Genomic DNA, 26,516 nt, shown 5'->3' with positions numbered 1-26,516 from the left:
ATGAATGTACATGGTTATGTCCTCTCATGGTTTGTGTTGGATTGTTTCCATTGAAACTTTGACAAAGAAGAAATACATATTTTTGGGGTTTTTTTTTGTTGCTAAAGTGTGTCAAGAACTGTTGATTGATTTCAGATTGATCATGACAATCACAGAGACCTTGACTTGGTCTAAACAGGACCAGGGATGGACAATGCATTGCAGTCTTGGCACAACAAATCGTACCAACATTACACACCAACGTGTTTTGTATTTCTAATGAGACCATACATGAATAAAAGAGCTTGCAGTCTAAACCAATTACAGTTCCGGTCCAGTCCAGTTAGAATTACACGGTTGTGTTTGTAGCCTGTAGCATTATGGACGCTTCCTTGTTACTCCCTCAATGTATGTTCATTAGCCCCTCTCTGGGTGCTATAGATAGAGCCTTTCTAATGACTGCTCACGAGAACTAAAGTGGGGCACAGGTAGAAGATAAATAAATATACACACGTGGGTACACATATAAACCTGTAAGACTAGCAAAATAATTGGCAACACCAATTACTTGAATATTAATGGAGTCAAGTCAGACAGGAACAAAGCAGTGGAGTCTCATGAGCGTGGCGGTGAACAAACACAGTGTGATCCAAATTAAGGGTCGCTAATAAAATGTTAATTAGAATGGCTTTTTACAAATTATCGTCTCCTTGATAACAACGAGTTAAAGTTTAATTAACAGTGGACCCAAAAAAGGACACCCGGGCGTTAACCTTCAGTGCGTCCAGATTGCATCACCATCTCGTGAATCTCAATCAGAGGCCTGCCCTGCCGTCACCGCTAATTACAGTATTATCTGTCTGCTGAGATAATTAGGACGCGGAGAGGTGCAACGACAAACAATGCCTTATTTGCCGGTGATTGAAGGCATTGCAATGGGCCTTGGGTACGTAGGCATGGCCGGTAAATGTGATATTTTGGATGATAATTATCTCTGTGACACACTTCCATTGTTAGACCTGCGAGTTTCGGCAAGGCGAAGCCTGACAATACTGCCGCCGAGCCTTATGATGATAGTTCCATTGTGTTGCCTTTGAAGCTTCCACAAATGGCAAGACTACGAGTGAAACAAACACAGACATGCATTTGCTAGCATTAACAAGCTGTTACATTTTTCAAAGACCGCAGCAGGGTCATGGCTATTTGCCAGAGGTAAACAACACACAGTCCCAACACACACAGCAGTGGCAGATTCAAGAACACAGGGGGTTCCACATGCATCTAGTTTATCACCCAACGCCGGCACTGTGCTTTAAATTTGACTTCTGTACAAGTTGTACAATGTTGAAAATCAAATCTGGACCCTAATACTGGCTAACAAGGAGAATGTGCACCAGGATGACTGCCATTTTTAATCTAAATGTGTTTAGTCACCCTGTGTTGCGGTTGCACACGGCTGCTAGTCCCTGAACAGCAGGGCTGTGTTGAACGTGTCCCTCATTTGATAATCAGTGACTTTGTTCCAACACCCGCATTAACTTCTTATCGTAGGGGTGACTTTTGTGTCAAGGTCTTGATAGGTAGACTTCCCCTAGGAAGTCAGGCATGGACTCCATCTTTTATCTGGCTGATTATCGCTCCAGTGGAATTTAATGGGGGGGGTGCAGCTTTTTACTCACCTGCATCTTATCAAGCCTTGTCGACAGGGTCGTATCCTGGCCTTCCTTTGGGCAGCAAAAGCCCTGAGAGACTCTCCATCTACCCCCACTGACATCTTATCTGGTGTGAGTGGAGGCTAACCAGACACAGGGGCTACCTGTTCAACGTCCCCTCACCTCTGTTACTGCCTCCCTCTCTCTAGAAATGTTAATGGGGAAAAAAAGTGAATGCCTTTGAACCATGTTTTCTAATGTGGGCCAGAGATCCATCGTATGCAGATTTTCTGAGGCTTTTCATCTGCAATTGCGAAGTTAAGATTCCCCTGGTATGCTCTTAATTTCATCTCCTTCTCCTACATTTATTTATTTAATATTTACACATTTATATCTGCTTGAAAATTGTGAAAGAGAAGAGTTTAGAGGAAAAGAAAAAAGGGAAACTTTTCTCTCTCGCTCTGTCTGCATGATGCACTGTCCTCCCTAATGACTCCATTTTGAAGACTGTGGTCTGACTGGCTGTGGAGGAGAGGATGGAGGGAGGGAGTGAAAGGCGGGGAGGGGAGAGACTGCAGCACTCTCTTCCTCTGCTCTCTCAGCCAGCCCTTCCTGATGTGTGCTTTGAAAGAGAATGGGATTCAGCCTTTGAAAGCTGAGGCTGCTCACTGGGGCCTTTTGTGTAAAATAACATTTCTATTGAAAGCCAATTACTGGTTACATTATTTTGGTTCCCTCCGTAATTAAATGCATCTCTGTTTTTCTCTCCCTCTCTTCCTCCCCCAACCCACCCCACCTTGTCTTACAGACGGAGAATTATTCCATTGACTCCAGTTATGTGAACAGCAGAGCACACCTCATTAAAAGGTAGGTCTTGATTAGACAGTCTGTCTGTTTCTTGCTCATTGTTGTTTGGTGGTATTGGCTGCACCTGCATGGCTATCGAATGTGAGCATGCTGTAAACCAAGGCTTATTATTTCTCATCCTGCACAATGAGCATGGAGGAAGAAAGTGTCTTTAGAACACAGCCTGTGACTGTGAAAAGCAGATACTCCTCCTCTAGAATACGCACATGGTCCTATTCAGAATACTAGATCACTCATGGTCTTCAAAGCATTAGTCCTCACTCACCATTAAAATTGTATCCAGCTTAGTAGTAGTAGAAAAAAATCTTGCATAGGATATGACATACATTTTAAATGGTATTAAATATGTCAAAGAGAATTACATTTTACATGGACGTGTCTTGAATGTTGGTGAACATGGTGCAAATAAAAAGTACACGAACAGTCACTAACTGATTTAGCCCCCATTTGGGCTGGGAACAAGGCTTTTCATTGTGTGCCTACGGAGTCCGGTACATTCCTAAGTCAACCTAAATGAGAATATTAGGGGTATAAGGTAGGCATCCATAATAATTCAGGTGCCTGAGGGGCATTTGTGGCTGGGCTGTATTCCAAGAGTATAATTCGGCCCTTTACCTGCAGTCATGGGACATTCCAGGCTTCCTTTGTTTGAGGCCGTCCCAGCTTTCTGAAAACCCATTATAGAAATTTTCCCCTAAAAAAGATTCCCGGTGTTTATGTAAACAAAGAGCATTCAAGTGCGGGCTCTGCAGCACAGTACAAAGAGATCCCCTCAGGAGCCTGTGGTCTTGGACAGGTGCAATTACACTGATAACATCACAGGGAGCCAGCTCTACCTCCACTGCAGCCCTCTCTCTTCTATGACGAGCTCTCACAAGAGAACTGGAGACGAGAGCTGGGAGTCGCTGTCTTGAATCTTCTTTTCTCGCCTCTCTTCTCTCCTTTGCTCTTTTTCCTTCTTTCCTTCTCTTTACTCCTGCTTATTTGTAGAGGAACACTTTCTGAACATACATGCATGGTGTACATTAAATACAATCTTCCTTTAACACTGTTTGCAAAGCAGACTATGTTCCAGTGTGGTACCAAACAAATGAAGGGAAATCATGCTTATACTCTACAGCTGTTGATGGTATTTCCCCCCAACCCCCGCTCTATTGACTGTGAGACCTAAACAAGCCACAGATGCAAGCTGTTTCTATGCTCTCAGTACTTCCTGTGGTATTCCCATTTTCTTACCAGGATTTCCTCATCATAACCTTTTTATTTAGTTGTAGTGAGTGAATGAGTGCCTGCCTCTTGTTTGAGAAACAATGACTGTTTACATCACTGCCATTGAAGTCACTGCACCCACACCAGCCCTTTAAGACACACATATTGCAGCTTCTAAGTTTAAAAATGGTCTCTTAATCCAAAAAAGCCCCAACACTTTTTAATCTTCGCCTCCTCCTCCTCTCTCATATTACCACTCTAAAGGAGCTAGGCGCTGTACTTTATGTTCTCTGCCGAGGAACAACATTGTGAAATGTTTTGTCTTCATATGCCAGCTGAACCCAGAACTTTGTTCAGGGGAAGTACCTGAATAATACCTCAAGGTTTTGTTGTCCTTTAGATAATCGAGCTGGAAAAGAAATTATCTGGAACTAAAAAGAAACAAGCTAAGAACTAAGAAAAAGGAGATTGGAGGGGAGAGTGAAGGAGAGGAGAGAGAGAATGTCTGAAAAGTTGATGTGACAGTAAATCAACATCTTTCCCCCCATGTCCTTGTGTAGCACGTCGACATTCAAGGACCTGGAGGGGAACAGTCTCAAGGACAGCGGGCATGAGGAGAGCGACCAGACTGACAGCGAACACGACGTCCAGCGAGGCCACTACGTGGACACGGCCGTCAATGATGTGCTGAACATGACCGTGCCCCCCAACATCTGCCAGCTGCCCGACCAAGGTAGGAGAAAAGGTGTGTTCATGCGACGAGACAGTTCACGTTTTAGTTTATGTTTGAAAAGAGCGATCAGGCATGTTTCTACTGTAGATAAGACCTCAGTGTCTGTGTTTATAGTATGTCTGTATGTGTGTCTGTGTTTGGTTGCATTTGTGTGTGTGTGTGTGTGTGTGTGTGTGTTTATGCCACCAGAGCATACAAGCAGTGTATCTTAGCCATTTCTAGATAAGGCCTCAGATCTTTTAGCACCTTAATGTACACCCTTTGAAGCTAATGTTAAGGGATCTCGCCTAGCCTTTGATACAGGCCTGGGTAACATTATTGACTGATAGTAGCCATGTCTGTATTCCACAGCAGCCAACTTCAGATGCGCTTGAATGGCAGCAATTAGGCTGACAAAGGTGGAAGGTGGAAATCTACATATCACGCGTCCTCTCATGCATTATTCAGACGGATCATTTAACAAGGGAATTAATGTTGATGTTTCTTTTTGAGTTGGCGTTTAAGAAGACATCCACTCTGCTGGCATGAGTCAGAGGAAGGGTCATGTTCTTTATTAGCTACTGCCTGTCACTGTACCGGGCTAGTAGGGTACAGAGTCCTTAAGGAGGAGGAGGAGGGAGGATATATGAGACGAAGCGAGGGTGAGAGACGGCGTGACAGTGACGAGAGGAAGGTGGAGAGAGGGTGCAGGGAAGGGAGAGTGCGAGACGGAGAGATCTGTGGATGGGGATAGTTGGCACAGACCTGTGTGTAACTGTATGCACCTGGGGGTGTTTATCCAGCTCAGAGGAAACACACACAGGTGTTCAGGTTGGGAGAGCAGGGGAGTCGGCGTGTGGAGTCGGCAGCCATTTCACCACCTCTCGCTCCACTAAGCATTTCTCTTCAAACAGAGAAGGTGGAGGAGTAGGAGAAAGCAAGACTTGCAATGTTTTGTTTGTCTCGGTGTAATGATCTTTAATCTCTGTCACTTGAAAGAATGAGATGCCTTCAGCACTCAAAAGGGAAGACAATTTTAGACTGTTATAAATGTGTGTCCTCAGTAGTACACCTTCCTCTTCTGTTTCGTTGAATTGGCTTTTGATACAAGAGGAGATTGTTTAGAATGTCTACGGAGGACTGAGATTGAATCGGCGCTGTAGTGTGATGGTGTCCAACCAACGTTCTTACCCTAAAGTCTTTTCCCCTCTGTTAACCCCCACTTGATTTTGGTCCCATTTTCTCAAGCTTCCCCAGTGAGTTCCTCAACACATTATCAGTTCCTTTGTCCTACATTGTTGTTTCATGCCATTATTCTCTAACTTGTGCAGGAAATAGTTTAATGAGTGAGGAGGAATGACACAAGAAAAGGAATCACACTTTCTGAAAAAATGCTTGGAAATTATTTATGAGTGGTTTTATGTATTTGTTTAATATTTTAACAAAAGCAGATTGTGAATGGTTAGGGATTGGCAGAGGAACCAATTAGGTACTTGTTATCTCAGGATCATCTGCCCCTCTAGCTGCTCTTCCAAGGCTAATTAACCCACCACAGGCATGGGTAAAAAAGAATGTCACCCATCATGATTGGCGAATATATGCTTCCTCTTCCTGGTTTAGGCAGACTATCCACATATCACAGGGTCTCTTTTGAAAGGAATTACGATGATTTGAAAAGTGAATTTAACAGAGAAACAGGTAGTGCTAGGGAGCAGGAACAGGAGGAATTATCTGCAAGGGATTCTGGGAGTGCTGCTTCGGCAGTGTCAGATGGTAATGAACAATGATTAGTGAGTTCGCAACTATTGGTCGCTGCCCGTAATTATTTCTCAACCCGAAAACTGCCAGCGCCTTTTAAAATGCATAGTGACAGGTCCTCTGGTCCAGGGATCTCATTATTGGAGACAATTAGGAAAGATGTAAAGGAAGAATATAACAAGTGGGTAGAGCCCACGGAGCCAGCTGTTTTTTCATCAGCCCGGCCTATGATTGTATCTGTTTCACCAGGACGGATGCACGCCTCTTGAATGTATAATGTGAATAAACGTTGTCGGTAAACAGAATGAGAGGCTATTTCACACTGCCATCCACTGTTTTGACCATGGCAAATAGATAAGGACGACAGTTCTGTTTGGAATTGCAATTGGATCCTTTGCGTTGTTATTGCATTCTTCCCCGAGCCCAGTTATTACACCCATCCAATAGGCCATTTTCTCTTTAGTTAAGGAGCAGTGAGCGACGGGCAAAGTGGCTTCATTTGGGCCTGTCTTCTCATTGTCTTGAGAGAGACATTGTGGCAGTGGTGCTTCTCTGCGGTAATGATGGCCTGTACATAATTATTAAATGAATTGACCAAAGACCCTTACACATACAGAATTGTAATGACATAGCAAATGGAATTGTCCTTCCATTACGATCTCAGTGGTCTAATTACACAGTTGAAGTGTATGATGGGCTGGCTAAGCTTGACCGATTCAGCACAACGCACAATTGAATCTCCTTCTCCTGGCATCATCCTTTCTCAAGAGGACATTAGCTGAAATCCCTGTTACGTATTCCTCTGCGATAATCGACCCCGTTGCCAAGAAACAAAATGGAGCTACTCGGTTTTGGATAACAAGTGTGATTGTTTTTGGTCACGAGGACCTATTCCAACATACTCATCTGGCTTAATTGACACAAAGTAAATTAACACCAACCAGCATCTTGTGTGGGTGGAGTGAATTGCGAGAAAACAAATAGGCATGTTCAGAATCTTTTGGGAAGGCCTCCAGGAATACCTCTGATCTGCCAGGGTCGTCGCCTGTTGCTGCTAAACAAGTTGGGGAACCACAATCGCCAAAGGACACAAACATCACAATTCAAAGGTTTAAGTGCTTGTCTTGTTGTGTTTTCACGTGTCAGGACTAAGGGAAGGCAGGAAACAGTTGAGTAAACATTTCTCTGCTGCCTCAAGGGACTTTTACAGTGTAAATGTTTACTATTCTCACAGCAGCATGTAAAGGTGGCGTTTGCACTGGGGATGTACCATTACCTCTGTACAAAGACCCCCCCCCCCCACACACACACACACACACACACACACATACACACGTGGGAATCCCTGTACAATAGCTCTCCACATACCAAGGCCCTATATTCTTTACACAATGAGCAGGCATGCTTCCTGTCTAAGCCTTCTTTCTGATACTATTACCAGTGTTTTGTCAATTTCCTGTTCTATTCATCCTCTCTGTCTTACTGCTATGTACGGCAATGCACTGTTTTGGCCATCTAGTTCCTAGTACCGTAGCTGCTCTTCTCTGTATCCATACAATACTGAGAGCCTGACCTTCAATCCCTTTGTCAGTGGACTAGACCAGGGATGGGTTGGAAACTCTAAACTGCATGACATATCCTAAAATCTATAATTGAATGTCTATCTTTAACTATTAATGTTCCCCATGCATCTTCCGAAACACTCAATATGGATGGTATTGCAGCGTTGTAGATGTAGGAAAGAGTGGAGAACTCCCTTCCTTTATCTTTATAGGCATGTCTGTGAAGTCGGTACCATTTTGTGCAAATGTATGACATGCTAGCTCTCACTCCAGAGAACCATTAGTGTCATGGGAGAACCAGGAGCCGGAGAACAGGCGCAGAGGGGACCTGGTGACTAAGACAAGCTAAAGCTGCTATTTTTTCCACCTCCTTTGATTGTCACAGTTCCTCCTTAATTCCTCACGGATACGGATGAGCCACGGCTTTTAAGGCTTAAGATTCATGTATTGCTAAGCACTAAAGTTATCTGCTCAAGGAGACTGTGGAATCTTGATGTCTTTTTCTTGGTGGCCATTGTTTTTGGGTTTATGAGCGAGCTGGGAGCCTTGTTCAGAAATTCGAACTGGGGGGGTTTCAATTGTTACTCCTAGCTTACAGACACAGAGGGTCCATTGCTGCTTCAATTAGCTGCTGAAGGGAACTAGGCTCTCTCATTCCTGACATATTCCATATCCTTTCCCCCTGGAGGATCTCACTCATCAATCTCTTCCCTCTCCCCGTGGGTGTGCTCCTGAAGCTAAAGCCCAGGAATGGAAGCCGCTCCCTGGGCTACAGACTACTCTCTACTCCCCTCTCTACCACCTGTAGATCCACCAGGGCCCAACTGCTCCTAATTGATTTGAAGATTTTTTTTCTTCCCTTTCATTCTTCTAGTCTCTGTTTCTCCATTGTCAGAATATCTCAACCTCTCCCTACCCCTTATAAAAAGGAAAAGAAAAACATCTAGAAGCTTCCTGTCAGTCGAGCTGATTCCTTCCCCTGTTGAATATCAGAAACAGTAAACGACCCTCACATGTTTATACTGCATACCTGCCCTGAATCTACTATGGCAGCATTTCTAGTTTGCAGTTCTCTGATCTACCATTGAAAATGCTGACAGGTGTCAGACCAAGGACAGCAGCATGAACAGGGTTGGGAGACCCTGAGAACCTGAGAGATGGGGAAAGAGATATAGAGAGGGAGAGGGAGAGAGAGGGAGTGAGAGGGAGGGAGGGAGGGAGGGAGGAATGGAGGGAGAGAGAGAGAGAGAGAGAGAGGGAGGGAGGGAGGGAGGGAGGGAGGGAGGGGGGGAGGGAGGGAGGGAGGGAGGGAGGGAGGGAGGGAGGGAGGGAGAGAGAGAGAGAGAGAGAGAGAGAGAGAGAGAGAGAGAGAGAGAGAGAGAGAGAGAGAGAGAGAGAGAGAGAGAGAGAGAGAGAGAGAGAGAGAGAGAGAGAGAGAGAGAGAGAGAGAGAGAGGGAGGGAGGTTAAGCCTAGTAAGCAGTCTAGTGAAAATGAAAAGGTAAGAGAGGAAATGATCTCTGACAAGGTAACGGTGTTATCTCTCCTGTTCTGCTTCATACCCCATGAGTGCATCAGAAGATATCCCTGCAACTATTAACATTCAACCTGAATTAAACATCAAACTCAACTTGGTGTTTCTGCCTGGAAACCTTTCACTTTGCTCTTATATTTATTGATTCGATAAATGATCAAATGGTAAATTGGGACTGCCCGTTTAGATTTTTTGACTTGCTTAGTCAAACGATAAAACCCATTTGAAACTCGAAGCCAAAGGGCCGCCAGTGAACCCATTTCAATGCAGGCTTTTAGTTTTTAATGAAATGTAGAACAAAGTTATATATTAAAAAAATATATGGATTGTGAAAATCAAGAGGACAACCAAGAGGCACAGTTTCTCTGCTATAAGGCGAGGGAATATAAAAATAAAATGTAAAATCTAATTGTGCCAACCTCATTTCTCATTTGGCACATTTATATATCTCTTAATCCAGTCATTCAGAATGACTCACTAGGGTCTCAGTCTGGCTGTGTCTGGTAATAACCACCCCCTGGTATAACCAGGGTGTAAGCAGAGACAATTCTATAACACTTCCTCTGTTCCCCTTTAGACGACTATAAAAAAATTCTGCATCCCTTAATTAGTTATTTTCCAGGTGCCTGTTGGGTTTATTATCAGCATATGCCTTAAGGAGGCCCTCTGAGTAAGTCTGTGTGCTTAGTGATTCAGTTTGGAAGAAGCCAGGCTTGGCCTCAAGGCCTTTCCTTCTCCATACCTTCTGACATTCAAGTTACACACACACACTGACACACACACACAGACACACACACTGACACACACACACAGACACACACACAGACACACACACAGACACACACACAGACAGACAAAAGAATCCCGGTCTCCAGCCCATGGCTCACATCACGGCTAGGATCTTCTAATGGCATCCCCTGATCCCTGGTTGTGCCGAGCCCCCTAGACTACACCAAACATATTTAATCAGCTCAAGAGGGGACTGCTTATCTCCCTGCACTTGTCATGGACAGCGTATTGAACATATCAGAAGGAGAAATGGGAACGGTTCATTATTTTCTAGGGCTCGCAATGAGCCTGATGTATCTCATTGCAGGTCCTCCACTGACAGCTCATTTTCTAGACAATCCTGGCATTCAGTTAGGAGCATGCCGGAGTGAGGGAAAATAGGGCCCCCAATCTCCATTGCTTATTCATGATGCTGTGGCATGCTAGGTGTGTTAATAATCTTCTCAGAAACCGAGTGAATCACAATTGTTTGTCGAACACCTAGCCAGGCTGGGCCCCAATCGACAGCAGATGGGAAAACAGGGGGATGAGGATTCTCTGGAACAGAGGGAGGAAGATTAAGGACAGGTAATGTGCTGGAGCTGATGGGGACTTAGAGAAGGAGAGAGGGAGGGATGTACGGTCTCTGCATTTGAATTGTTTGCGTGTTGGTGTGCTTGTGTGTTTATGAGAGCGGTGGGGGTGGGGGAATGTGTGCACATGGCTATTAGAAAGAGAGAGGGAGGGAGAGTGTGTTTGTGTGTCTGTGGGTGTAGTAGTAATATCAGAAGTAGAGCGCTGTCTGTGTGTGTTTAAAGGTTAATGAGGGAGGGAGAGAGAGGGCGGGGAGAGATAAAGACTGAGGGAGAGAGAGAGAAGGACTGTCGGTGGGGTAGAAACAGAGTGAAACCTGAGCAGGCGGTCCGTCGCACTGTCTCCAGTCTGCCAGGCTATTGTGGTTCTGATTGATTCTGGCCGCTGTCTGGGAGCCAATTGCAGAACGAGGACTCCCCTTTCCCCCCTACCCCAAAATGCACCCCCGTTCTCTAGGGACCCCCCTTTTGGCACCAATCCTCTCTCAACTGCAGCTGTGCTATAACAAGACTCAAGGGTAAAATAGTCTGGAGGCAGGGGAAGCTGTAGCCTCATCTATACTCTGACCGCACTTGAAATACCATCCCTGGGACCTGGAACCAGAGCCCAGCGCAGCTGACCTGACCACAGCTCCTCTTAGGACCCTTGATCGAGATCATCTCGTCAAAGCTCATTACCTTATTCACCACCCCAGACCAAATCTAGCCTACTCTGAACCGGCCCATCATGGCCTTGAGTATCTTCAGTAGCGGTGGAACTGTCCAGGACAAGGTTACTGCTGCTGGTAGGACGCCCGGCTGTAGGCTCTCTCCTCTGCGTGTGGTGGTACCGTAAGAGAGCAGGACAGCAGTGGAGTTTGCTGCCAAAGCAGGGCTTGTATTACAGAGATCCTGTGGTATCAGACACCCGCCCGCCCGCGCCACCCCCCTCCTCCCCTAGGCTGGGCATAGCTAGCTGGCAGCATGCCCACTTTGAGCTATAATCAACCCCATTAGCCATAGTACAGACTCCCATTCAAAAACACTCTCAATGTTCATAGTGGGCAAGTGTGTCCTGTAGCACGTAGTGTGTCGGATGTAAATTAGCATACAACCGTCCAAATAGTGTGCACACGCCACACGCCATGCAACCATTTATGATTATTCTCCTCATGCGCGAGCACACAAATACCATCTCGAGTGGGGGAGATTTTCTGGACATTATGGTCTTTGGCGATAGGCGTTTGTTTTATCTTCTCCCTCGCTGAAGTGAAAGATTAAGCATATACTGTGCTCTGTTAAAGGGGAAAATCAGCTGTCTTCTGACAAGTACATTGTAGCCTGCAGTTTTCTGTCCAGAATACAAAGAGACATTTATCACTGCAGCTGCTGAAAGAGAGAGAGAGATAGGGAGGGCACCCCGCCATTGCTGCAATGTGTACGTTTCTCTTTTTAACCCCCTTCACTTTCACTATCCTGCATTTCATCATTGCCTTTCGCCAGATAACATTGCAACTTATTTGGAATTTGTTGCAGTAAAGTCATGTCCTCCTCTTCCTTGGTCGTAATTTAGATGGCAACAAAAGGTTAGTACCCCTGGGCATTTGGCATTTCCATATCTTGCTCCTCCACTCATGTATATTCAGTGGCAAATGATTTATTCTTTAACATTAAATCATTGGGAAAGTAGACCTTTCCTTGCAGAAACACAGCACACAGACGAGGCTATAAAGCATGTGGAGTGACAGGCAGTATTGTATGGATTCCCTTGCTGGGGCACAGGTTGAGGAGAATCTGGCCGAACCCTCCTCCGTCCTCCGTCTCGGCCATATATCCCTCACGGATTAGTGTCTGTGTCCGCCCAGTGTCCCCTCCGTACGACCTTGGCTGGATGAGCTCACCGCATTGAAATTCACCATTTTGAACTGCGGCAATGTTGATAAAGCGAGGGAATTTCCCCTCTGTAGGTAAACGAGTGTAGGTAGCCACATAGCCACCTGGCTTGGCCAGATTATCAGCTATTGATGAAAGATTAAAGCTCCAGTGCAGCAGGGTGGATGGGAGGAGGAGAGAGGGGAAGGGGTTAGGATCAGTGAAGATCCTGCCCCCCTCCCACTGCTCCCCCCCCCCTACCTTACTAGAAGGCCTGTGTGAGTGCCACTGATAAACCAGACCTGCTGAGGCCACTGCCTCCACCCACCCCCCCCCCCCCGCCCCGCCATACCTTCATGTGCAAATGCCTTCCTTTCAAGCAGAATGCTTTCCTTCAGGTTTTTATTTTTTTTGCAACCTAGTTTTTGGATGAAAAACATCAACAAATGCCAAAGTGCATTCTGGGAATGCCAATGAAACATTTTGCATTCTGTGGTGGTTGTTGTTGTTTTTCCTTCTCTTGAATGAAGTGCATGGAATTCCATTCCTCCACTGTTAAGGCCAGCCAATTATGATATTCAGACCCCTTCTCCTCGTACTTCTTTTAAAAGGAGTATAAAAGTAATGGGAAATGTTGGCTGTTAAGTTTAATGGCAGGAAAGCCTCAAAATTGCTTTTTTTAATGATGTGCTTGTTGTCATGCACTTCCTATTAAACAATACCCAGACTGCCCTAGTAGACGGCAGATAGAGGGCCAGAGCCAGACCTTCCACTGCCCCAAACACTCACCACAGTGGGGGGCTCAGGCCTGTTGTTCTTCTGCTGGCCAATTGATAACAGCACTATAACCATGACTATAATAGATATATTGTGCCTCAGTTCAACTCATATTGCATTAGCATCACAAAGACCTAAAACAAGAAACCTAATAAACCAGAATCAGAACAGAATCAGCTGACATTGATATCCTGCGGAGCTTACAATAGACGTCTAATTTAATATCCTGCCGCACAAGATTATTAGTTAATTTAACAATGGTTTCCTTTAAGGACATGTCTGGGGCTTCTCCACTCCCTGACCCTTCCAGGACCTAACCTTGTTATGTGCGTCTGTCTGTGGCTCTAAGCCTGGCTGTGTCTATTGTGTGTGTGTGTGTGTACGTCCACATTTGCATTTGACCATGCATGCAAGCACACATGCGCATATCAGCCTAGTTCTCAGGGCACAGTCGAGTGACGGGCAGAGGGACAGGGGTTCTAGGAGGACTAGGGTTCTGGGTGAGCACCATGGTTCTCAGACACCAGTCACTTTCCCCTCCAGTTCCTCCATGCCTCCCTGCCCCTCCACATGGGGAGTTTAATGTCACACCTCAGCGTGGCAGCAGGAGTGGGCACAGGACCCAGGAAATCCAATCAAGACACCACTACCGTGCTCCCCTTGTGCCATAGTCGTGCTTCTCAAAGCAGAGATGTACTGCTTCGTTTTCTCTTTCTCTCGCTCTCTCTCACCTCAGTCTGTCTCCCTCCTCTACTCCTGTCTGCGTGTCTTAGATACCGACAGCCTGCCTGGGATTGCCTTGGTGCTGACAATCCACTCTGTAGCCTGCCTCTGGGTGGGTGGCTGTACAGAGCGAACAGAGTGGCGTGGACATGTCCTCTGACTGTGATATTAAATGTTACCTCTGCCAGGGTTCTCGGATGGGAACAATGGATAACCTAGTAGAGGATCAGACTCCCAGATGACAAAAAAATATTTTGAGGCTACGAAAGAAAAATGGGACGCCCAACACAGACCAAGAGCGCGTTTACACTTGTCTCTAATACAAGGCAGCAATAGATGTCTTTGCTTGCACAATTGCTACTTTTCATGCAGTGTGCCGGAGGTATAAATACAATGTGTGTGTGTGTGCATGCGTGTGTGTGTGTATATGAGTGTTTTCACTCCATTCCTTGGAGACCCCACCTGTCAAATTCACAGAGACTTTGTTCAAGTTCGACTGGCTGGGAGTGCTCTGGTGAACCTGTGGCCTCAGAAGCAGAGTGACCTGAGCCTGTAGCGTAACGGGCCCACTGGCTGGCTCTCTTATCAGACTCCACTGGACTGCTGGCTCTTCCCAGGAGGTCCAACCCTGCTTAAATGTTTCTGCATGCACAGCCAAACCTGCCTTGCCTGGCGCTCCGCATGCTACATTGTCCTACTTCCAGAGATTGTTAAAGTAGCAGGAAAAGGGACAAGGGTAGGGGAAAAAAAAAATTAAGGGTGGGGGCGCAGGGAAGAAAAGTAGAAGAAATAATAGGAAGAAATGGCATGAGGGAAGAGAGAATGTTGGTACTTTTTACATTGAGATGAAACAGAATATAAAACACATATAGTCCTGGCTGACACAGAGCGAACATGACTGAATGAGAAGGCATATACTATTAATTATTGAAGAGGTCTGTGTTGAAGCAGTGCTGAGTCTCACACAGGAAGCTGGGAGAGGGTGTCTGGAGATGTTAGTATGCCGGCCCAGTGAATGGGGCTTTGCTCTGAAGGACAAGATACAGTACATTGATTCGTTGAGGGCTGGCTGTGAGAAGTCCAGGTGGGTTTGTGTGTCTGTCTGCATTTCATCAGAGTAGGACACTTGGGATGAGGGGAAAAAAGAATCATAGCACTCCACAGTGAGAGTGTAATGGGTTTGTGTATTAGTCTGAGATGGAGGCTGAAAGGCATGCTCAGCCTCAAATCCATTCCCCTCAACTGACTCGAATGTTTCGTTTTATACATCACAAGTAGTTTTGCACCAAAAAATAAAACCCTACCCCCTTCAGAAGCTCCTCCTTAAATATGGCTGTCTCCCTGGAGATGGGAGAGAGCCTCGGCAGACTGCTCCTCACAGATCATTTCATCCTGAGCAGAGCTGCAGTCGAGCAGGGGGCTTTGATCCCTCAGCGCCACCCCCCCCCCCCTCCTCCCCCTCCCTGGACTCTATCCTCCATCCTTCTGTCCCCTATCCCCCATCCCCCCCACACTCCATTCCAACCCCAAAAGCACAACTCGGCCCCCATTTGCAGATGTAATTGACTGTCTGCTGCCGTCCCTGTCGCTTCTCCCAGACTCAAGGGTTTAGGAGCAAATTAGCTTGCTAGCTCGGTCAAGCTTAAACACAGAAATGCAGCATTTGTTCCAGTGTATTTAAAGATGTCCTCTGCCGGATGTATTGCAGGCAGAATGAGAAAAACGAGCATGCAATAGGATGGCAAGCAGGCTTGGGCAGGCGAGCGGGCAGCAACTAGGAGTGCCTATCGGTTGGCGTGCAGCGCGTTGGGATCGCATGCCGTTGTAGTGTGCCTGGAGCACCGCAACCAGGTTAATTTGAGGTCTGCCGTTAGGAGGGTACTTTGGTGGGTGAGCACCCACTAGACTGTGTCCTCCTTCATCTAAGGAGCCAGTCAGCTGGAAGACCACAGCAAGGACTCCCAGAAAGGGATCCTGTTCTAGCCCTCCTGTCTCTGGTACCTTGGCCTAACCCTCAGTGTGTGCATGCTTGGTTGAACAGCTGGGCTCCATTCAGTCCAACCTGATCCAGGCCCGTTTAAGGCGCTACAGTGCTCGGCCTGGCACAGTGAGGGCAAAAGGCTGCCATGTTTGTATTGCAGACACATGTGCGCGCACACACACACACACACTTCCATTCTCAACCCTGTTTAGTCCAGTTCAGGCAGGCTGAGCCCTGCTTACCTCTTCAAGTGTGTCAACCTTGGTTAGCTCCAGTTCAGATGTGTGCTGTCGTGGTGAAGGCCTGCAGCCCATATGGCTCCTGTGGCATCATGGGAAGGCCGCTGCATGAATTATTACCTCCACTGATCCAAGCGACCTATAGATCACGGCAGATCAGTCATGATCACTTGTGAAATCTGTCCCTCGGAGCGATCCGGATCTCCATATGTCATGTTTGGGGCCAAGGGTAAGGCCCCACAGAATAAAACATGGCATTTCCAGAACCTTCACCCAAGCACTGTGACCTCTGGATGCCATTGATTGTAAGAATAGAAGCGCGGGGGAAAGGTGTGGAAAGATGCCTTTCAGACAAATAGAATTAGTTATCAGTGGTGGCAGTATCCAGAAACCAGCCACCCCCCCCATCTACCCCCACTGCTTACTGTATGTCATCATGACAACCAGCTTGCCTTGTTACCACTACATCAAGCAGTCCATTGGCCGATGCCTCTTCCTTTGAACAAAACATTGCACCACGATGACAAAGTGATTTATAAAACGACACAGAAAATGCCTTTTCTCTCTCCCGCCGTAGTTACACAGCTGTTAAGCAGATGCTGTTTGTACCAATTTAGAAGCTACTGCATTGTTTGTCAACACCGGTTTGGAAATTCATTCTTTAAGCTCGACCTGCTATGGAATTCTCGAGGCAAGACCAACAGACCAGGAGCGAGGACGGGGAGGGGTGCCTATACTGAATTAGTCATGATTTAATTATGACTGCTAAAGTAGTTGATGAAAGCAACACTTACAAAAAATGTAATAAAGAACAGATAAAAAATGGGGTTGGGTGTTGTTGATCGCAGATAGAAGTGATGCTGTCAGTTTGCGTTAGCTTTCCTGGAACCGCAGCCTGGCTGGGTAGAAGCGACTAGCTGTCAGACACACTCACCAGCTCTCCACAGAGCGGATAGCAAATCACTTTCTGATAAATTGACTGGTACTAATGTTCAGAAAGGGCGGTAAGGCTGCATGAAGCCCTCTGCTTGGCCGTCCGTACACCAGCCTTAACAAGCCCGCCCAGAGAGTCTCATTTCCTTAATAATTAATATCTAGCAAGAAGAGGAAGTAAGAGTCTGGAGGATGAGATACACGAGAAAAAAAGAAGAGGTATTTTCAGTAGGATTTATTTAATTAAACTGATGGAGATGAGATAAGAGAGGAAGAGGGAAGAGGGGCGGGTTGGGGGGGAGAATGAGGACAGAAGATGGGCTGGCCAGGGAGTGGGGGGGGGGGAGGACGAGGATGAAGAGGGCGGGAAAGAGGGTGTTGGATGTGAGTGAACCAGATGCTACTGGGAGAGGGAAAGGCCTCTGCGCTGTGCGGAGAATGATGGCTTGCATGGCGCGGCTAAGGGTGCCCCTCCACTGTTTGTAAAAACAAGACCATCACACTCCATCTTGTGCTCCCGCAGGAGCCAGGGCTCCGGGCTGATTTATGGCCCACAGACGGAATTGGCGAGCAGGGATGACAGCAGTGCTTGGACTCTCCCTGGTGTGTATTGGAGAAAGTCTGTCTGGCATAGCGCAGCCTAGTCATGGGGGCTAGTCCCTATCATCTCTCTGATATCTGCCCCCTAAAAGAGACCAGACACTAAGTCCCACCCCTGTGCCTGGATCAGACTTGCTCGAGCCAATCAAATCCTCAGCAGGCCTCAAGCCCTGGGATGTGGTCTCTGATTGCAACACCAACCACACAACCACTCCGGTCCATTCGGGGGGAAAAAACCCTCTCCATCTCTTTCTTGCCCTCTGTACAGTAGCTCTCTCCCTCTCTTTCTCTACACTTCTCGCTCTCTCTTCTGTCCTTCTGCATCAGCAGCGTTGAGAGCCTGTAACCACTATTCAGATGTAATCTCTGTAATTTGGTGTGTGGCTGCTAGAATGGAAAATTAATATGGAGAGCAATTAGAAAACAGCAATTCCACTATTACAGATATGGAATGGCACCGTGAGAGCAAAACCGAGGAGTGACAACGCGGTGTTGCTGTAGCAGTGGTGCTCCGACTGCCTGGATACTTGGTGAAGTCACCCAGACATGACAGAGAGGCTGCCACCAGGACTGTGCTCAAAGGGGTCAGCAGGATAACTGCCTTGTTCATTTCGTTCTCATTTTGTACCTAGGACCGCTCATGCAGTGAAGTGAAAGAGACAAAAACAAAATGTCAGCCCTACAGTAGCTGGCTTTTGCTCTCTCGTCGTCTACAGACGATTATTTCGTCTCTCTACATAGACGAGAAAGGAAAACAATATCGAAGACAGCAGGGGATGATGACAGTCAAAAGTAAAGCCTTTGTCGCAGAGTTTGGAAATCTCCCCAAAAAACATGAATCTCTGCATGATATTGTCTAACCGTACCGTATGGCGGTATAATTATGTGGACTTATACCTGACCTTGCTGTGTAGATTTGAATTTCGACCGAGTCTAATCCAAAATGGTGGCATTAAGTGTATCCAATTATCTCTGTGTATTCTTTCTTTCACGATTAGTACTTTTTATACACACAGTCTGCTCTATATTCTTTTTAGGGCTCATCATCATGTTGTAAAGCCAAAGTGACTGAATGGTGTCATACTGAGATTCCCCACAGCCCTATGGCCGCAATTAAACCCTCCAATAGAAAACGAGAGTTAGTGTGTCCAGAATATGAGCTCCTGTCATGTTCCTTCCACATCCCCTATCCCTGCCTCCAGTAGAGATGACCCCCTGTTCTTCCCTGACTCCAGAAGAGATGACCCCCTGTTCTTCCCTGACTCCAGTAGAGATGACCCCCTGTTTTTCCCTGACTCCAGTAGAGATCACCTCCTGTTCTAGAACATTACGTTGGCCGCTTCATGGGATGACATCATGGATGTACACCTTTAGGCCCTTTCCCTTCCATTTGGAGGGGAAAGCATGTCTGTTTTGTGAGACCAGGCTAGCTGCCAGACGTGACGCAAAACTGCCTGGAGAGTTTTAGGGGAATCTTTTCCTTCAATTAACATCCCTTCCCTTTTGTGTGCTTGGGGTTTCAATCCTCATATCTGTTTCCTGTTCTTCACTTTTGCATTAAGGTCCTCTGGTACCTTAGTGTCAAGGAAATAGCCCCTTCAAGTGTACCAGATTGTTGGAATGGAGCACAGTAATAGATGGACTGGTGGTTGTGTCAGCTTCCTAAAATGACATGCTGACCTCTTGAATGCGGTGATGCATGGTTGTGACACCTTCCCCTGATTGAGAGAGTGAGACTGCACTGAGCTGGCTCTTGGTGACACGAAAAAGGAAATTAATGGTTGAATAGGTGTGATTTTCATCCGCTTGTTGAGTTGTAGAATGGTGTTACTCCAGGTAACACCGGAATAATACATGCACCGAAACATGGTCAATCCGGTCAGGAGATGCATGTGGCAATATTCATTATTCTACATTGTGCCGTGTATCAGGGCATACATATTTAAAGTGCTCCCCAAAGCCTTTTGGTATTCTTTGAACCCTGACTCAGAATTAAAGCGCAACATTTCCAATTTGTCGCTGCTGTGGGACTTTGAGTCCGCCCATTTTTTTTATTTTATTTTATTTCCTCCCCACTATTTAGCTTGATTTCTATTTCAAATCTGGAACGCTGAAAAACACAGGCGGCTTCCGCATCCCAACGGAGCTCCCTCAGTAATTAATAGGTATTAAATCCTAGATAGGAAATGTTCCCACTGATATACGGCTCTGTTTCGTACTTTAAGACTCTTCCCGGAACTGATTGGCAATCTTATTTTGTGGATGACTTTTAATAGACATTCACAACAGGGGGTGCCTCCTCTCTGCTCTGCTCTCTGCTTGTCGTGTTTCAAAGCCTCCCCAGCATTGTAAAGAGCATTTAATTGCTTCATTTAGCTAGCATTAGATTTTCCTTTTCTTTTTCTCCTAGTGATGAGAAGAAATTTCAGCTTTGTCACAGGGTCGAAGGCCTTTGGGCTGTCTTGTTTTATTTTGTTTCTTTCTGGGGGTCTTTGAGAACGACATCTGCTTGTTGTGGGGCTCCAAGCGGAGGCAGGATGTGTGAGTGCAACGTTAATGGCGCTCGTCTTTCAGAAACGATGTCATTTACCACCCGATCGGTCCCCCGGAGACCCCCTAAAGGAGAGAGGGAAAAAGGGATATTCACTGCATGTGCATGGGCCACTCGGTTAGCAGCATAAGACTTGAATAAGTCTCTTTGTGCCCTAAGACCTTTCAAGCTGAAGCGAAATGCTTGGATTCTATTTGAGGAAAGTGGTATTGATCAAGCAGATGCTGATAAATTCCTGTCCCTAGAAAGTAGGAAGCTCCCGGTATGAGAGATGAAGTTTTGAAGGGAGATTGTGGGACGCCAGGTGCTCAAGCTAGCTGCTGCCACTCTATGAATAAAGGTATAGCTCACTTCTTGTTGCCATGGCAATAGCATTGACTTTTGGTGATATAAAGCCCTTTCAAGATGTGGACTTATGTGTGTTCACAGGTTCTGGTAATTACAGACTAAATTTGAGCCACTTGAGGCACCGCCATAAAGCTTTTTTCCAGAACCATTAGCATTTTTTTCTTTTGTATTCCTTTATTTGAGATGAATGTGTGGGTGGGAATGGGTATGGACGTTGTGTGAGGTGTATGTGGTTGTCAGTTTGGATTTGTGTGTGTGTGTGTGTGTGTGTGTGTGAGTATGTGTGTGTGTGCACTATGGGAGACTGAGTACGCACAGTTAGGGTACTCACACACACACACACACACACAGACAGACACACACACACACCCACTCACACACCAAAGCTCAAGGTAATCCTCCAGCACAGCCCTCCATGAAACATTCATGATAGAATTGACATTGGTCGCCCATGGTCCTTGCCTGGTTGGTCTTAGCGCTGAAATATCCCTGACCACGAGCAAGCCCCCAATCCAGCTCTGAGATCTGCCATAGCTGGGTTAAAATGGCCCACAAGCTCAGCCAGTCAGTCATGCAGTCACCCAGTTAACCGTCAGTCTCATCAGATCACAGTTTAACGGAGACAGCTCTGGCAGGCCAGCCCCCAGAACGCCTGTCTGCCATCTTTAAATATCGATCTCCGAGCCCTGAAGCAGAGGTGCCCCTCCGAGTGCAGACAAGAGTGGAGAAAACTGATAATTAGTGATTTTAATGAGGTGATCTGTCAAGCTGGGAGAGCCAGATGTAAGCACACACACTTGGTCGATGGCAATCCCTCCCACAATCCCCTACCGTCACCTTGGGCTTGTTGTGTGGTGGAGGGTCCCTTGCCCCTAGGAGGGAAAACCGGTAGGAAGTCTTAGAAATTTGGCATTGAACATCTGTGTGTCAGTTTATTTTACAAAGCTGACTCCGACGGAGACAACTCTGAGGCACAGTGGCAGCCGGGATGCTTAACGCTAATTACTGTAACTATTTAGGCAGTAAACTGTAATCTAGAAATGGTGCTACTTATTTTGTCATTGATGCTATTGAAAATGGATGTTAAATAATCACCTTAAAGGTTATATTTCCATTCTAACACCAGGCTGCTCTGTGCATGCGCATTAGCATATGTTTTTTTATTTGATGTCTTTTGTCCTCTCCATGGGCAAGTGTGGTCTGGATAGACAAACACTGAGGTTAATTTACAAACATGAGGGCATCTAGAATGCCCTTGTTAGTTTATCAGTCCAGGTGGCCATTAATGAAATATGTATGGATTCAAAAGGCTATAAGCTTCAAGTACTGACCTGGCTTCTGAATGGGAAAGAGAGCTTATTTGAAAATCAGAGAGCACACTCTTGGATAATAGAAAAGGAAGGACCTCTTGTGCTATAACACAGTCGTCGGCTTATTTTTTTCTTGTTGTTTTAATGATACAGAAATCGTCTTGAAACCCCTTCCCTCCGACACAACAAAGGCTGAGCATACGTGATGATACAGATTCAGACAAACCTTTTTTCATAATAGTGTTTAAACATCATTATATAGTTATAACGGAGAGCCAGATGACAGAGTAGAGATGAAGCAGGCAACAATACTGCAGCTGTTCTTGAAATATCTTATTGCACTGTTTAAACCTCAGCTTTCATCAAGTCTTGCTACAGAAAAACGAATTATGTATGAGCAGGAAATTGACTTTTGATTTAACAATACATCCTTTAATTATCGCATTAGAAGTGCATTAAATATCCAACACTAGTGGCCTAGAAGTAACAAGGAGGCAGCAGCAGAGTTTTGCAGCGTGTAATGACAGGAATGCCACACATGAAAGAAGGACACAAATCCACAAAAAATCTAAACTAAGGCTTTTCAGATTACCACAAACTTTGCCCTTTTCTTCGTTTTTTTTGACGCGTTGCAGCAAGATGAAAGCCTGTGAACACACCATGGTGAAATCCATGAAAGCGAGCACAAATGAGTTAAAGCAGTGGAAAATAGTCCGCTTTAACAGACAAATCTAACGATTCCTTCTCCTCTTTCTCCTTCCCCCTACCCCTCTCTCCCTCACCTCCCACCATGCCTCCACAGATCCCAGCGAAGGCTTCCACTGCCAGGATGAGTGCCGTATCCTTGGCCACTCCGACCGCTGCTGGATGCCCCGCGTTCCGGCCCGCGCCAAGTCTCCGGAACATGGCCGCAACGTCATTGCCCTGTCCATCGAGGCCACCACCGTGGACGTGCCCCACTACGAGGACGGCACCGGAACCACTAAAAGGACTTTTGCCACCTTTGGCAAGGATGGGCCCGAGGATGTGGAGAGGGGCGAGCTAAGAGGCAAGCGGACAGCCGAATCTCAGGTGTGCAGCCCCAAGGCTAACTGCGGGGCGGTCCGCGAGGCCGGGAACGGGCGTGAGGCGGCCAGCCCCATCACCTCCCCCATGCACCTGAAGAGTCCCCTGTCCAAGACGCCGTCGGCCTACAACACGCTGAAATGCCGCGACGCCGAGCGAATCGCCAACCACAGCCTGCTGAGGCAGCCGGAGGGGAAGGACAGTGAGCCGGCCGTGAGGGAGATCAACACACTTCTACAAGATGCCCGGGAAAAGGAGTCTCCGAGCAGCAAGCGCCTGAAGGACATTGTGCTCTAACAGGCATCAGTCCCACACATACTCTCACACTCATACACACACACACAGTGTAAAAACATATATACATATGTGTGTATATATATGTATGTATATATACACACACACATATATATTTATATATATATGTATGTACTCCGCAATAGCTGTGTGTGGTCAAGTTAAGGAATTTTAGAGAGACAAAAACACGTTTCTGGCACAGTGTACACTTCCAAAGGATCAGGCCACACAAGGCCAGATGAGGAACTGGAGTGTTCTGAGCTTGCTATGTGCTCGAGAGCCAAGGCAGTTAATGTGGCTTTGTTGTAGTCGCAGTACTTTTGCTTTTTGTTCAGTTTCTTTGTGTGGGTTCCTGTAAGTAGACCAGCAGATGACTGTTGGCTGCGAGACGTGCCCGAGCGTGCTCTTTGGCCTGTTTTGCCGCAGTAGGACACCGTCGAGATTTGTTTGGACTCTTATGACGGTTCTAAGTACAGTTAGCCTTTTGAACTTTTTTGGTATCAAGTGAACTTATGTTTGCCTTCCACAGTTTGCAGCTTGTCTCAGCTGCGAACTCGCTCATTGTTCGTCTGTAGAGCGAGCTCCCACAATGCAACAGATGGCAAACGAACAGACGTGCCCGGGATTCTGTCTGAACCGTTGCCTGTATTTGCTCCTTCACCAGTTCTCTTTGCAGAGGGAGGGGGAGAGCTCCACACACCCTAGTCTCATTTCCCCCTCTGTCTGATAAGAGGATCCAGATCTGCGCCCCCCTAAGGACACCCCAGTGTCATCAGACTGTGAGGTCTTTACAGTATTTATGTTTTATCACAGATGGAGCTAAATGAACTCTGCCTATCGGCCCAGCCATTCTGAACGCTGGAAGTGGGACAGACCGATACTTCTGTTTCAGCTGAGCTGTATGAAAGAAAAAAGACTCACTGCTTTTGAAATCTCCTCTGCCCATTCTTGATTGTAGCCAGTGGAGCATAAATTAGAACTTTGTGCTCTGGTCTTGTACTTTTTCTGACTTTTGACTATGGGGCTAGGATAGAAGGGATCGTCACTCACGTCTTGCTATGTGGAACTCTGTATAGGGTTTACTATTATCATTTTTAATAACCTGTTGTTATGTGACAATCCCTTTAATGTTTTGTTTTGAGAGTAAAAAAAAGACAAATAAACATTGGTGTTCAACTGAAGCTACAGTAGCGTTTGTTACACAAACACAAAAAGAAAAAAACATATATGCCAAAATATATTTTATAAATAATTTAAAAATGTATAATGAGAATATTTAATGCTGTGTAGTTATTTTGTCAGTAAGTTATACTTGAAATTAACTTGCTTTTGTTTATTTGTTCTTTTTTTAAATTCTGATTGATTTATTTTTCATTTTCAAATGAACTTGGATTTTTTTGTTTACTGTGTTACCCCTGGCAACTGTTGACTTGCAGTCTACCTTGTTGTAAAGAGTTTCTTATTGGTCAGTTCTTGTGCCATCAAGTTTCCGTGTGGGCAAATAGAAAATGTAAAAAGACAAAAAAAAAAGCAATTTCAGCACCAACAGTAGTGTGTCAGTTCAATGAGCTTAGAGTGAGATAGCAAAAGAAACCAAAAAAGACGCAAACAAAACCTTAAAGATAACAGGTCGTTGCTTAATCTAAATATTAAACGTAAGTGAACGAGGGTTAAGCTAGGTGGTTAAGCAAACAAGGGGATTCCACCGATATCTGTGTCTAGAGAATGTCCACTGACCCTGGGTTCTGGTTAGTGTATGAGCAAGGCTTCAGTGCATAGTTATACTGTGTACCGTAACACAGGAACACAAGGCCAGGGTATACCTAACTTTAGGCTATGGGGATTCAGAGACATTCAGAGACTAGCTTTGCTCAACAGCCTTGTCATCCTGCACTTTCTGCTTTGAATTGAATTCAAGGATAAGCTTCAGTAGAGAGTGACACAATCCAGGTTCACCTTACAATTGGGATGTGGAACAAAGGCCTTTAAGGAAACATATTGCAAATCAGCAATGAGGTTTCTGTTGCTTTGCAGTTCACTATGTACAACTTGGAAAAATGTGAATGAAAAAAGGACAAATTGCATACAACGAAATAGATGGTGTAGCTGAATGTTTTTTGCTGGTCTCACCCATGGCTTTTGGCAACATGAAAATCGGAATAATCACTGAATGTATACAGCAGCTTATTATTAAACTATTAAATGTTCACCACTCCGTTTCAGTGTTTTCCGTAGTCATGACTTTCTCTTCATCTCAAAATTACCATCAAATAGTTTATAATGAAATGCACGCAAGTAGGGTGAGTGAGTGTGCATTGTTGTAAATTAATGAGCATGACGACAACCCTGCATATTGCAATTATCCGTTTTCATATTATCTTTTGTCTTGCCATAATTCATTAAAATCTATAATGTGATCTGAATATCTGCCAGAAGCCTTCCTTGAAAACCTCATGATATGACATAGAGTGATGACAATTATATTATCTATCACGATAAAATTTAAATGAACAGTTTTTGTCCTCTCAACTCATACTGTAGCTGCCATTACATTTTCCAGTCAGGCACCGATCAGCTCTCATTATAAAGTGCCTTGTCATTTCATTTTCAGGTATCTCGATGTTCTGATTATATGGAAGATGGGAACATTTAGTAGCAGCCGCTGGTGTTACGGAGGTTCAATGCTGGTGCAGTCAAGCAGTCTGGACATTCTCCAGTCACTGTGTCTGATCCTAACAGCAAACCCTTTTCATTTTCTGGAGTGGGTCAAATATGCCATTCTCGAGGCATTTGACATGTCCTCTTCGCTGCCACAAACAGAGATTGAGAGGAGCAGTGAGGCCCGCAACTGAAACTCACTTAGATGAGTGAGTAATGCTCTCTCACAGCCAAGAACATGATGTCATTATGACAGGAGAAGCCAGTCTGATGCAATAGCTATTGATTAACAGCATTGGTTGGACTGAAATCCTAGAGCTAAGAAATGAGCCAAAAAGCCAAGGCAAGACCCCCGGTCCTACATTTTCCTGACATCCTCACTCGATAGCGCTCCACTTTTCACCTCCCTCAGACATGCAGATGACTCCCTTGAGTAAGTGAGATTGGATGGATGCACAGAACCACAGAGCAGACAGTGCACCAAAGACATTCCAGAAGGATTGCTAGAGAAGAAAGAGAGAGAGGAGGGAGAACAGCAGGGGCCACCTGCAGCT

The 26,516-nt window shown here is 45.7% G+C and overlaps 1 protein-coding gene across 7 annotated transcripts in view; it reads left to right on the top strand.

Annotated features, from left to right (window-relative positions):
- The window catches only part of pcdh19 (protocadherin 19), a 51,521-nt gene extending 25,800 nt beyond the window's left edge, over nucleotides 1-25,721 (top strand). For 3 of the 7 annotated variants that reach the window (XM_062476162.1, XM_062476160.1, XM_062476158.1), the window contains exons 3-5: nucleotides 2,440-2,498; nucleotides 4,268-4,440; nucleotides 22,748-25,721. In XM_062476162.1, coding sequence (XP_062332146.1) covers nucleotides 2,440-2,498; nucleotides 4,268-4,440; nucleotides 22,748-23,307 — 792 coding nt within the window. In that variant the 3' untranslated portion in view covers nucleotides 23,308-25,721. Of the gene's footprint in view, nucleotides 1-2,439; nucleotides 2,499-4,267; nucleotides 4,453-22,747 lie in introns of all 7 variants that reach the window. The other 4 variants (XM_062476159.1, XM_062476161.1, XM_062476157.1 and 1 more) reach the window with 2 other exon arrangements.
- Nucleotides 25,722-26,516: the final 795 nt, after the last annotated feature.

Source organism: Osmerus eperlanus, chromosome 13, assembly GCF_963692335.1.
Source record: "Osmerus eperlanus chromosome 13, fOsmEpe2.1, whole genome shotgun sequence".
Taxonomy (NCBI): domain Eukaryota; kingdom Metazoa; phylum Chordata; class Actinopteri; order Osmeriformes; family Osmeridae; genus Osmerus; species Osmerus eperlanus.
This window is presented reverse-complemented; position numbering and strand designations above follow the sequence as displayed.